General features: G+C 37.5%; 1 protein-coding gene and 1 long non-coding RNA gene across 3 annotated transcripts in view; both read right to left on the bottom strand.

Annotated features, from left to right (window-relative positions):
* nfic (nuclear factor I/C) overlaps positions 1 to 13,615 on the bottom strand; it is a 39,627-nt gene that overhangs the window by 23,974 nt on the left and 2,038 nt on the right. For both annotated transcript variants that reach the window (XM_033325956.1, XM_026346190.1), the window contains exons 2-4: positions 9,215 to 9,385; positions 8,840 to 9,016; positions 6,260 to 6,443 (exon numbers count right to left, since the gene is read on the bottom strand). In XM_033325956.1, coding sequence (XP_033181847.1) covers positions 6,260 to 6,443; positions 8,840 to 9,016; positions 9,215 to 9,385 — 532 coding nt within the window. The remainder of the gene's footprint in view (positions 1 to 6,259; positions 6,444 to 8,839; positions 9,017 to 9,214; positions 9,386 to 13,615) is intronic.
* On the bottom strand, positions 470 to 6,243 carry LOC113152762. The gene is made up of 4 exons (XR_003297915.1): positions 2,122 to 6,243; positions 952 to 1,006; positions 778 to 859; positions 470 to 564 (listed from the first exon to the last, which is right to left on the bottom strand). It is a non-coding gene; the product is annotated as an uncharacterized LOC113152762 (long non-coding RNA).

Genomic DNA, 13,615 nt, shown 5'->3' with positions numbered 1-13,615 from the left:
CCCATTTCTTCATATAATGTAGTATTAATGGGGTAAAACTGAAATTAATATTCATAAAGTTATATTTTTTGAGCATGTACCCAGTTGCTTATCAGCTAAATGCAAAATCACATCAGACATTATACAGAAACTGTATTTAAGTATTTATTGTCATCACCAGTAGTTTACACTTGTATGTTAGCACTTAACATTGTTACCATTGTGTGTCCCAATCTGTGTTATTAACACAGACCAGGGTAAGGAGTAGTAGAGAGCTGAGGAGTTGGTAACACACCTTAGAAAGATCTTAACATGACCTAAAATAAAGATGTATTTAACAATATTTAATATGTGTTGCTGGTGCCTCCCTGGATGTAGGAAATAAGCTGCTATTCCAGCCGGTGTGGTTTGTGGATTCTAAGCAAGCAAGACCAGCTCACTGGACCAGGACAATTGGGTGACGATGGCTTCGGCTCATCTCATTGCTCATGCTCTCATTGCTCATGCTCTCCACAAAGGTCCCCTGGAGACATGTTCGCAAAAAATCTCTCAAAGATGGTCCATGCACCATAATCCACATACGTTCTGTAATATGAGACACACATAAATAACTGGTTGGTATTTTTCAATTTTCTAAATGTGCGTCACTAAATAATGACAGAGTAGAATTTAAACAATTACTTATTAATTTATGTTTATTTTTTTTATTTCAATTGTTGTGAATGTGTCACAAAGTAAACATCACATGTAATCTACAAAGGTGTTGTTGATGAAAGAAAAAAGGAATGTAAAACTTACAGCTCAGTCCTCATTGGTTTGGCTCAGCATTCTTCCTTCCTGTCCTTTGAAGGAAGGGGTCTCCAGCAAGTCTCCAGTGAGTCTTCAAGTACAGTAAAAATAAAACAAATTTAAATTCTTATTAAAAGCAAACCAAAAACAGTTTTTTAAGATAAAAGGTAACAATTAAGGTACCTGCACATTTGCTGTGAACAAAATGTTCATCCTCCTTTAGGATCCTCTTGTTTGTCTTGTTCAACATGACAAAATAAAAAGTAGAAAAAAGTGTGTATTAGTAATGACAGTGTTTGTGCTAACTCTGTAAAACACCATGAATGAACAAATAGCTATAACTATCATATATACACTGCTGTGCTGCTGTGGAACTCCTCATTGTTAAGTCTGCCCTCATAAAATGACAAACATCTGTCAGCATTTAGCAACAGCATGAGCTCTAAGTAACAGAACATAAGAAGCTTCATGGAGGGAGGAAATACTGTGAGACTACAGAGTCTGAATTACCATGCTTATTTTAGGGTGCAACAGCATTAAAGACTATTAAAGACTTTATCTAAAGCAGCTGTAATATATTAGGCTACAGACCTGCATTTTTATGCAGCTAAAGACACCTCAGAAACAGCTGTGTGTGCAAAGGTAGATAGTGTAGCAGTGCTGGGATAGTCTAAATGTGATGTGCTGTCTTGTACAGGAAACAGCTGTTTACTCCAATGTGCCGAAACTATCATAGCAAAGAAAATCATTAATTTTTAGATTGAACACAGGAATATATTTCCAAACTCTCTGATGTTGAGCAGAACTGGTGTTGTGACAAATTTCAATCTACTATATTGTGTAAAGTTCCCAGTGCAACAATCACTAACTGAGAAGTTGGTGAAAGCAACATTAACACAGACACACACTGTAACAGTACTGCAGTATTCTGTCCGTACTACAGTAAAGCTGATATTATGTGTGGATCAACACAATCATTCTAATGTCACCCTCACTTTACAAACTGTCTCACTGCAGCTTTACCGTGTGTAACTTGGTGCTGAAGGAAAGTTTGAGAGAAAACTGAGACAGTGATTCTATCCTTTTTAGAGTAACTTCACTCTTATTAGTAACACAGGGTTGCTACCATTCCCATAACTATACCTGTAAATGACACAAGTCCACACGACTTCTCTATGACATCCTGACAGTCCCGCTGTGTAATCAGCCTGAAAATTTCTCCCGCTTCATAGTCTGAGTGAAGCTAACATTAGCTAGGTTAGTCGTTTAGCATTACTGACTACATTCAACAAGCTAACCAAGTAAACAAACAAGACAAAACACTTAAAAAGGTAACAAAAAGGTAAAACTTACGGTGTCAAACTTTGAATGAGACCCAGTAGTAGCAGTCAGAATAAGTCTATCTTTGAGCTTCAGTCTTGAAGTAAATCCAGCAGCCATGGTTGGAACCACAGCACGCCTCGCTGCTACAGTTTTCCCATTCGCAGTGTGAAATGAACAACGTAGAACTGTGAGTGGGTGGTGTTTGCACTGTGGTCGGTTTGTGTGATATCAGACACTAGTCTATGTCGACAAGGGGTTTCTGAATGGACCGTTCTGAGAGACTCGGACTAAACAGCAAAATGTGAAAAAAGGAGGAAGTACACTTCTAACATGTTTGGTGTTAGTCTACATCAGGGGTGGGCAATTAATTTTTATCAGGGGCCGCATGAGAAGCCTGAATTGTGTCAGAGGGCCACCAACTTTCTTTCATTGTAAAATACTTAAATTAAATATTTTGAATACCTGGTACTGATAATCAGAAGAATAAAGCACTCTGTAAATATGTATATTAGGTTATGTGAAACTGTGGTCTATTGGTTAAATAAGAAAAACATTGAACCAGTGCAATTTATTTTTTAACTTGTTAATCTCCACAAACAATAACTTGTAATGCTTTCCACCTCACACACGTGTATACGCGAGTGAAGGTGCTACGTCTACGACGTGCATACGTAGCGACGTAACGCTTTTCAAAATAAAATTTCAAAATAAAATTTCAAAATAAAAGTTAAAAAAAAAGTTTAATTTATGGTGTTTATGATTGGCCTCACGCGGGCCGGACAGGGACGTACAAAGGGCCGGATGTGGCCCGCGGGCCTTAATTTGCCCAGGTCTGGTCTACATGCATCCTAGAGCCATATAAATGTACCAAAATGTCCCAAAAGTGGATTTTGCATAATAGGTTACTTATCTTTAGGTACTTGACAGTTATTAAAGGAACTAATTTCAGCTGTATTAGCCCTGTTGTTGAGAGGACATCTTTCTACCAGTACATTACTAGTGTGTTACAGCTGTCGTTTTACAACTGGTAAGCTTCCATTTCTCAATTCTGAGTTTACGTTTTTCAAAACTCTAAACATGCATCTTAGCACAGTTACTTTTCACATCAAAACTACACTAATGCATCATGCACATCTCATGATCCTGCGTACCAGGAAACTGCTACAACAAAACACCATCATTCACAATCCATGACTTAAAAACATAGGTAATGTTGCAAAGTAACTTGAATTTATTTATTTGTTTACTGTTTAATTATGTATTGCTAAGAAACATTTCTGAGGGACTGAAATGACTTCTGAAACTCTACACTTGTAGAGTCATCACAACAGAGATCACTGGAGACTAAAATGTATTCAATAAAAATACTTTAAATTTAATTAGCTGTATTCTTCAAAATCATTTAACACCCACAAACTGTTACACATAATTTGCGTAAAGGAAGCAGAAATGTATCTTATGATGTCACTGCATCAGAGGTGCCATTTCCCCCAGTACATAACCAAATAAATACAAACACAGAATTAAGGGTTTTACAAGAATATTAGATATAGAGAGTGTAACTCTGCTGTATAAAAATCAGCGAGCAGATCAGGCTGCTTGGCTACATATTTGAAGATGATACATAACATATCAAGATTAAATACTGCATACTACATAATTTTGTATTTTACAAAAGAGAGGTGTTAGATATCTGGATCAAGATCTATGAATTAAGTCTAATGTAAGCAAAAATACTCCTACAGTGTGGTAGAGAGCAAGCCTTCAGTCAGGTTATGGAGGTATATAATCCAAAAATATCTAGTAATAACTAGTTAATTGTTTAGATGACACTTTATTCACATGCAGACTGTTGCTAATGACAACAGAATAGTTTTATTATTTTATACAGTATGCAGCCAAAGAAATGGAATCCTATCCTAATATTGTTTGAGAAAGCATTGCTTAGTTAAAACTACTGTCTCTATCACATCATATTATTAAAACTACAGTTCCAGCAATAGGATACTACTGTGAGTCAAGCTAATTCTCAAAAGATCTTTTTATAAAACTTATTTTGTTGTCCTGACTGGCTGTTCATCAGATTTATAATGTAGTTATTTGATATTTTATTTATTTTATGTACTGTTGTATACATGTGGTGTCAGTGATGTCACTAGTAAGTGGTTCAGATGCATCTGTGCTGTTCTGTCCATCAGAACTATTTAGCAAGAGAAATTAGTGTAAAGACTGTGAAACAGTCTTCTAACAACAGGTTGAACCATGTTTGGCAGCAATAACCTCAAGCAGGCACTTGTTGTGCATTAGATCTGCGCAATGGCCAAGAGGAAATTTGGAGCATTCTTTTCATTCCGTAAAGAACTGTTTCAGCTCAGCCTTATTCTTAGGACATCTGGTGTGAATGGCTCTCTTGACATTTCACATTATCTACATTGGGTTAAGGTCTGAGCTCTGACAGGGCAGAATTTGTGTCTTTGAAGTCATTCTGTAGCAAATTTACTTCAGTGTTTAGGGTTATTGTACTGCACCATTACTCAGCTTCTTCATAAACATAGATCATCCTCACATGATGTTTCACATGGCTTTGAAAACATGAATGTTGCTGCAACTACTGTAACAACTACTTCTATTTTGTTTTACCAAATGCAAAATAACCACCACACATAATATGAAGGATATGAAAAACTCTGGGAGCTTGTTGTCCATCACAAAACCAGCACAAAAACACAATCAGCAAACTTTAGCAAAGTGGTTCTGCTAAAATAAGAGATTATCAAGATTTTAGAAACCTGTTGTTTGCATTAATATCTTCTGTAATTAACAATTAATATGTTATTAACAGAGCTGAGTCAGTACAATATGAGACTTGTACAAAATTGAAGAATACAAAATATTGTCTAGTTATTGAAACAATCTCAGAAAATTAAAAATAATAATTTATTGTCATAGGCACACCTAGTATGTCAAACATGTCTGCACCTATGTGCAAAGTCGTGTCTGCAGAGTAAATCAGCACATTCAGTTCAGCACTCTTCAGCAACCCACCATAAAATACATGGCAATCTATCAATTTGGAGGGACGTGTCAATCCTGCTGCTGTGTTGGCTACAGTGATTTAATAATGTCAAATAAAAAGGTCTATGTTCTGTGTTGGTTTACTTGATGTGAGACAGTGGCATTTTGTGCCCTATATCACCCATGCTATGGGCAGCCCTGACCTGCCAGATTGCCAAGAATTTAGAGAGAAGAGGTTCAGGTTCAGATTCTGCAGAAATCTCCATACGTAAAGGACAAGAACGGAAATCACTGTTGAATGTGCGTGAACTTCAAGCCTTCAAGTGTCATGTCACTTTGATGAATACAACTAGTTGGGCTCGGGGGTACTTTGGAAAGCTTTTGTTACTAAACACAATCTGCCACAGCATCCAGAAATGCAACCTTAAACTGTATTATGCAAGGAGGAAGCCATACATCAGTTCAGTGCAAAAATGTCACCAAGCTCTCTGGGCCCAAGCTCATGTCAGATGGACATAGGAAACATGTTCTGTGATCAGACATGCTCTGAAAAAAAGGCCCCAGGTTCTGTGCTTAAGACAAATAAGACCATGCAGATCGGTAATAGTTAACGGTCCAAGAAGCACTTTGTAAGTCTATTAATCTTAAAGGTTGCTTTACGAGTTAGAACCAAAACCAAACCAAAAATTACAACCATAGCACATGCTCCATGGCTGTAGCAGCTTCTTAGTTTTATAAAGTTAAAATAGATAAGATAAGTAAGTTAAAATAATGAAAGAGTTGCTGACAAGACAAACACTACCTGGATAAGATGATGAATGCAATAGGCAGAATTAATGAACTGAACTGCAATTAATTTCTGCTATTGCAAGCCAACTTTTTTGCTTTAGGATTTTGCTCACAGTGCTGGAGCAACAATACCATGTTCAATTTAGAAAGCATTTAATGTAATTATACCAAATCTCTAATCCTGATACAACAAATGAGGCACCTCCAGTTTGGTGCATTCTAATTTATTGTAATTTCATAATAGGTAGAGTGGCTCAGAGCAGAGCATAGCAGACCAACATCGACTCACATGCTAGCACTAGCTTAAGTTGCATATTGGAACTTTAACATAAAGTGCACCATTATAGTGTTTGTTGGTACGTACCTCTCTCTTGTACATAGTAAGCGAGGTAGAGGTCAAGCTCTTTGACAGAGACAGAGATGTGTCGAGGCTGGACACAGAGGACTGGATTTGAGCACTGGCCTCCCTTCACCAGCCGCTCTCCATCTGTGCTTTCCAAAGGGATTCCTTTAAACAGGATGACCATCACTAGGTCCAACCTCCACACCTTTCAAAAGACAACAATGTTGGCTTTAAAACAACATAAATGTAACTCCATAAATATACCATGTAAAAGAACTGCACCAGTGTTTTCCATCACAAATGCAATACAATTTCATTCAATAGTTTAAGTTGTGACTGTAAAACCATGATTGCAAATACTAACAACTAGGCCAATTTTTCTGATGTTGAAAAGTTCCTATCATCACCTTGTCAGCCAGGTTGCCCCAAAATGTAAGTATCTTTCACGGCCAACTGTTTACAACTTACCAGACAAGATACCATTTTAATTGAATGCTTAAGTTATTCAAGTGTGCGAGTTCATATTAGATTGTAAATTAGAGAATGTATATGTACAGCATTTAAATAATATTATGATTTTCCACAGTGTAAATTGTCATCACAGTTGTGTTGAACACAGCATGTGATGAACCACACATGAACCATACGTATCAGCTTGTGATGCTAAACTCAAGTGACCTTGTTTGAGAAACTATTTAATTTGCTTGCCTTGTAGCCCTGCTTTAGTTTGGGATATACAGTATAATGTGAAGGACTGCTGTATTGAAAATGTATCTATAATATTCGATGACTACTTAGCAAGATCCACATTGTATTTCTCACGCTGAAAAGTATTCAGACCTGTGTCCAAGTAAAAATACAATTCAATTCAACAATTGAACAAATTAAAAATCCTAAACTCTCACTTACTGAAGTATGCAGACCATTTGAAGTGGTTCCAGATCTTTTGAAGCAGTCAGGTTCATACTGTTTTTATTTTTTCTTTCAGTTATCACAGGCCACTGCCTTTCTTGCTATCTAACAAAACCTATCTGACATTCTAATTGTCTAGCTTAGAGTTGTTCATTCAATCAGTAGCTGGAAGACAAAAAAGTTGTCTGTTCAGCCACAATGGACAAGAAGGACTTTGGTCAGGTGGCAAGGGACCTAACAGTCACTCTGAGCATCAGAGGTAAACTGCAGAGATGGGAGAGCCTAGCAGAAAGATAACCATCTTAGTTGCATTCCATCAGTCAGGTTTGTTAGATGAAAGCCAATCACTGTTTAGAGTTTGTCTAACAGCAGTTAAAGGACTCTGAGAGCACATGGACAAAGTTTCTGAGGTCTGACGACACATAACTAAACTCTTGCTAAAGTGCTATGTGTGTCAAACATGCACTACTATTATCCCTATGATGATGCATGGTGGTGGCAGCATCATCTTCTCAGCAGACAGACACGAAAGAACTTTCAGAAGGATAAATGCAGCCAAATACTGCAAAAGAAATCCTGCTACATGATGCATTAGACATGTGGCTGGAGCACACCTTTCAGGAGTTCACCTTTGAGCACAATAATGCCTTGAGACAAACAGTCAAGACAATGCTGGAGTGGCTTCAGTATAAGTGCCCCTGAGTGGTCTAACCACACCTAATACCTATACAGGCTTTGCGGAGAGACCTGAAATTGACATTGCACACAATTGCCATCTAAACTGATCAGGCACATGTAAAATAGGCTCTAGGTCAGGGGTCACTAACAAGGCGGACCGCGGTCCGGATCCGGACCCAGAAGCTGTCTCACACGGACCCGGAGCTACAGACCAAACCGAACGTTATGATTCCAAATCTAGCGGGGCAACTTAATTTTAATCGGCGCAGCTATTGCGATCTTTACGGTAGTTACAGACAGAGAGGAGAGAGATACAGATGACAGAGAGGAGAAAGTTGATAAAAGGACGCTGAGACTGAAAAAGCAAGAGATAAATATAAAAATGTCCAAAAAGAGAAAAGTGGACAGTGAAAATAGAGTTTTTAATCTGTAATGGACAGACTGTTTATATTACCCACTGGGAGCACTAAACCAGTGTTTTTGAATTATACTGAATTAATTTGATTGGACAGTCAAGTATTGATTACATGCAGGCTACTTGATAATATATCGCAGTAAATAGACATTATAATCCTCCGGACCAAAAATATTGAGTAACCGGACCTCTTTAAATTTTAGTTGAATACCCCTGCTCTAGGTGGTGCTCTAGGTGGTGCTCAAGCATGCACTCTTTTGCACTGGATTAAAGAAAAGCTAAGAAAGTAAAGAAAGTCTAAGAAAATGGGCATTAGTGCGGGCAACGCAAGAAGTCTTCTATAATGGATCAGGCCATTCTGATGTGACATTTGATGTAAAATAGAAAAACTGTCCTGATACAGTACTGATACAGAGACATGAACATTTTTTTCTGGATATAGCGAATTGCATACATTACATAATACATTTATTACCTATGACACAAAATGTCCAAAGCCAGAATTGTCATTATGTCTTATTCTTGCAATACTGATCTAAACAAAGCTGTGGATCAGAACTACTATTACTTCTAATAATACGCAGAGGTCAGTTTACCTTGTCAGCTTGTCGGAGACAATCTATGCGTCTCATTTTGCCCTTCTGGTCAGGATTTGACAACACACAACATGCAGATTTCTTCCCAGTGACTGAAAGAACAAAGTCTTCCCTGCATTCTGGTCTAATGTCCTTTCTTAGCTTGGCCAAAAGACGGCTGGCCCACTTCTGTTTCACCTAGGTCATAATAAAATTGTTTAGAGTTATGTCAATTATTTCAATATATTATTATATTATTTGAATAATATATTCAAATAATGTATTTTTCTAATATATATATAAATAAAGACATGTCATTTCAGTTGTTTAATTAACAAACAAAATAAAATGTCCATGTTTGTTTCTACTTTCTGCCACTAAATGTATCTATCCCACCTCTGCCTTCTCCCCAAGGAGTTCATCTTTGACAGCTCTTTCTTCTTCTTTAGTCATCCTTTTCTCATGCTTTTTGAAGTACTTCCTTTTCCTGGCTTGGAGGTTGAACCATGTGTAGGCAAAGGCACGGACCTGGGGCAGCAAAGCCTCAATGAATGGATGGAACTCATCCTATGTGAGAGAAAAATTAAGATAAATTGACACACAAACTGTAATGTATGCATACAATTATTTGTAGCCAATCCAGCTGTAGGACATACAAGACATACATTTTCAACAATTATAATGTCTGTAAGGTGACATGTGAGGAGTACGAAACTTTGCACTAGAAAGAAGGAACAATAAAAATAAGCTAAAATAAAAAATAAGCAAAATAAGCCATTTATTTGCACAAAAGGCAAACAAGGAGGGGAGATCTTTTTTAAAATATTCAATACATATTAAATTGTTTAGTAAGGAAGAAAACAAAAACAAAATGTCTGACACAATGTTCATCTTTCTAAAAAAGGGCTTAGGATGTATTTAGTGAGGGAGTGTATTTAGTGTTTCCTCACACAAATAAGCCCTAATGTATGAACACAGAGCCCAAGAATGTTCAGTAGTACAATCCTTTTAAGGACTTTTCATTGTTTCCCAGTAACTTCCAGTTTCCTGACTGGTCTAGTACATTTCTGAGAATCTAGATTTTAAGGATTTGTTCAATAAATAAATAATTTGTTAATATATATATTACAGTATCGTCAATTTGTCAACATCCTGCTCAAGTTCCATGTTCTAAATGAAGAAACAGGTAAGTAAATGGGAGCTGTCAAAGGATCCTACCAGTGACAGACCCATGGCTGCATTACACTGAGAGGTGGTTGTGTAGGTAATTTACGCTGTGTTTAATAAAGTATAAAAACTAACAAAAAAGGTCTCTAGCTCAGCAGCACAGATTCACACTCAGTCTGCAAGTCTTGCAATATTTTTCATTATTGGCACAAAAACTCCTCTCACACTCATGAGGTGGGATGGTAGAGTATACCCTGCCTTCTGTAGCTACAAACCTCTTCCAGCATTTTGCCTGATGCTTAATCTTATAACTCCAAATCACGGAACTCTTCGACCACCTTACTGTCTGGTGTTTTAGCCATTAGCCTCCTGCTCCCCATGTCATTATCTTTACTAACACAAATTGGTGATGAATCACTTCCATTCATTAATCAAATATCAGCAATAGCCTTATTTTACACATCATCCATGATGATAAAGATGCAGAGAAACTTATAAACTGATTATTTCTTTGTCAGTGGGCAAAATAACAAAATCAGCAGGGGATCAAATACTTTCTCTCCCTCATTGTAGGATATTGTTAAAGGTTTTCAGGGCAGGTCATGTCTCCTCACCCTTAAGGGTCGAGGAACTGCTTTGAGTCTATTCCAGCTGTCATTAAGCAAGAGGCTGCGCACACCCTGGACAGGTCATCAGTCTATCACAGGATTGACCTACAGAGACAAACATTCACACTCACATTTACACCTATGGATCATTTAGAGTCATCAGTTAACATAACATGCTAACTTGGAGGTGGGAGAAGCTGGGGTACCCAGAGACAACCCACCCAGACATGGGGAGAAAATGCAAACTCCACAAAAAAGTCACCAGGCCGATTTGAATTCTTCTTGCTGTCAGGCAACAGTGCTAACCACTACACCATCATGCTGCCCGTACCCAGACTAATAAAAGCTTATTAAATTTTGAGTAGAAAAGTCTGCTTTTAAGCAAAATGTGTATTGTAAAAAAATTCACCTGTGTTAAATACATGATGAGCTGCTGCTTTGCAGACTTGCTGCAAACAAACAGTAGGTAAACAACGGTTCTGCATAGCACTAGAATAAAAGTGCGTAAAATAAGACAGACTGCTTTAAATGATGCAACTGTGCCAACTACTTGTTATTTAATAACACTGGGTACTCTCTCTCATCAGTCTCTAATGCTGCATCACAGCTGAGCACAGTGACCTCATAGATCTACTTATTCAGACGCCTACTGTTCCTATCCTGGACTATATCCTTCGGTCTTATCAAGTGGCATGCTAGGAATTGTGCCAACATGCTATAGTATTAACAGCTTCACAGTCCAAACTGAGCATCAACTTAGGGAAACTTAACAAAAGAAAATGTTTGCATAAAAAAATAACCAGTTTGCCAGTGTAAATCACTTAAACAAATCTCCCCATCAATATGATGATAAATACTGTAATAAAACATAAAAGCACCCTGGTACCCAAATTGTTACTTTGTGTTGTCTTGTATTGTTTGCATTGTTTAAACTCTCAGAGATTTAAGATAAGTTTCCAAACATTCAAAATGCTACAGCAAAGGTCAAATGAAAAGTAAAGTTTATATAGCGTTCTCTAACTAAACTAAGTCCTCTCCACTACCAAACTTTGGAATAAATACATATGGTAAACAGCAATTCTGTGTTGTATTTTCTCATGAATATTCCAGTTCATAAAATCCATGACATTCGACAATCTCTTGATATGCATCAAAATCTGTTCCAGACATTGTAAATATAAGTAAAAAAGTCAAGAGGCTGCAAAAGTAAAATAAGCTAGCATATGAGCAGTGGCTGCTGTCTTTATTACTGTTTAGAGCTGTTTACAGACAAACTAGTGCCCATGTCACTGTAATGCAGTTCAGTTATGTTCTAGTCAATGTTAATTAAATAGATAACTATATTAACCTGTGCTGCAAAGCTTGTCTTTTCCAGTTACAGTAAATGAAACATTTTGGTCAAACATTTCCAATTTTTGTTTTTAAATCTGATCATGTTGATGGAAGTTGCCTTGTAGTTAAGATAACAAAGAACCACATTAACCTGGGGTAAAACTGTGGATATATGTGTATATTATCATAAAACAGCTGCCCCACTTTCTTCATACACTTTAGGATAGAATTTAATATTTTAACACAAGTGGTTGTGTGTGCTTAGTATTTGGAGCTTGACACACGTTTCACATTAATATCTACTGCGTAATATAAGCAGACAAGCTGAATACGTTTCTGTAGACATGATAACTGTACAGCAGTCTTCCTTTCAAATAGTCCTTCCAGCATATTCCACCTAATAGGCACAGCTAAATTAATCCAGGTTTTTGGTCAACAGGCCTGCTGCAGTCAGTCTGATTCGGCACTACACTCTGTCACTGTGTGTAGGCTACCTGCTCCTGATATTCATCTATGATTCATTTCACTGGTTGCACTGCTCTGCATAAGGACAACAACTGAGTTAAGAGATGTTGTCATTAACTATATTTGTCATTAAACGCTTTTCATGCAATATCAAACCAGGAGAGTCTCCTGTTAGCTTCAGCGTTAGTAGGCTCCTCTAGCTGTGTAAGCGTACCAACAGAGATTAACACAGTGCAGTTTTACCTGAGACAGGGACAGAGGAGAAAACATCATTTTGACTAAATGTTGTGACTGTGCATTAAAACAACCACTCCTGGGCTTGTGTTTTTCATGTCCATAGTCTCATCATTCCTTTCTGTACATTTTTACACGCTCTTTGTCGCTAACTCAGTTTAGCAACGATACCTCTGGCTTAGAGAAAACGCTGCACTTTCTAGGCTGTTTAACTGGGGGGTTTAAGAATCCAGATAGAAGAGAGCTCTGCTGTGCTAACTCCAGAAATGATGACACACCATAAAAGTTGAGAAAAATACCCGCAGGGAGAAAAATGCAGAAAGTTCTCAATAATCATTCTTAAGAGAGTATGGCCGGGGCAGGGGGCTGTGTCATTTAGGAGAGGAAGGAACGTATATGAGGGGGCAAAGAATAAAAGAAAAACACAAAAATGACGTTACGAACTCAGCCCATCCCAAATGGAGGGCTTAAAGCCGCAGAAGCTGCTGCTGCACTCAAGCCTCTGCAAGCTCGGCTCACATCAGGATCACCTCTCATTCCGTAGCCTGCACTGTCACCTACTGTGGCCCTAACAACATAAAGGCACACAGCAGCAAGTCAGACTATATGTTCACAACACGGTTAAACACACAAGGTCTTCTAATGATTCAAAAGTAAAGAATCATATTTTGTTACTGATTACATTCTCCACAGAGCACATTATTCCCATGTTGTTCATTAGCCTACTGTGTGCTTCTTGAGAAAGTATAGGAATGTAAGTAAGTAGATTACAATACTCAAGTCTATTTGAGGTACGTGTACCATTCACTACAAAGTGAGATACTGTAGGCTACTTTTTACTCCACTACATTACTTCAAGACAGTAATACTAGTTACTGTACTAAAGTATAACTAAGATTTTATATACAAAAAATGCATTATCTTATAAAAGAATATTCAAATTACACTGCGTAGTCATGCTTCTCTGTCCAGTCTGTGAAATGGTTCATAT

The sequence above is a fragment of the Anabas testudineus genome, chromosome 4 (genome assembly GCF_900324465.2).
Source record: "Anabas testudineus chromosome 4, fAnaTes1.2, whole genome shotgun sequence".
NCBI lineage: Eukaryota > Metazoa > Chordata > Actinopteri > Anabantiformes > Anabantidae > Anabas > Anabas testudineus.
The sequence above is the reverse complement of the archived record's forward strand: the minus strand, read 5'-3'. Positions and strand labels throughout refer to the sequence as shown.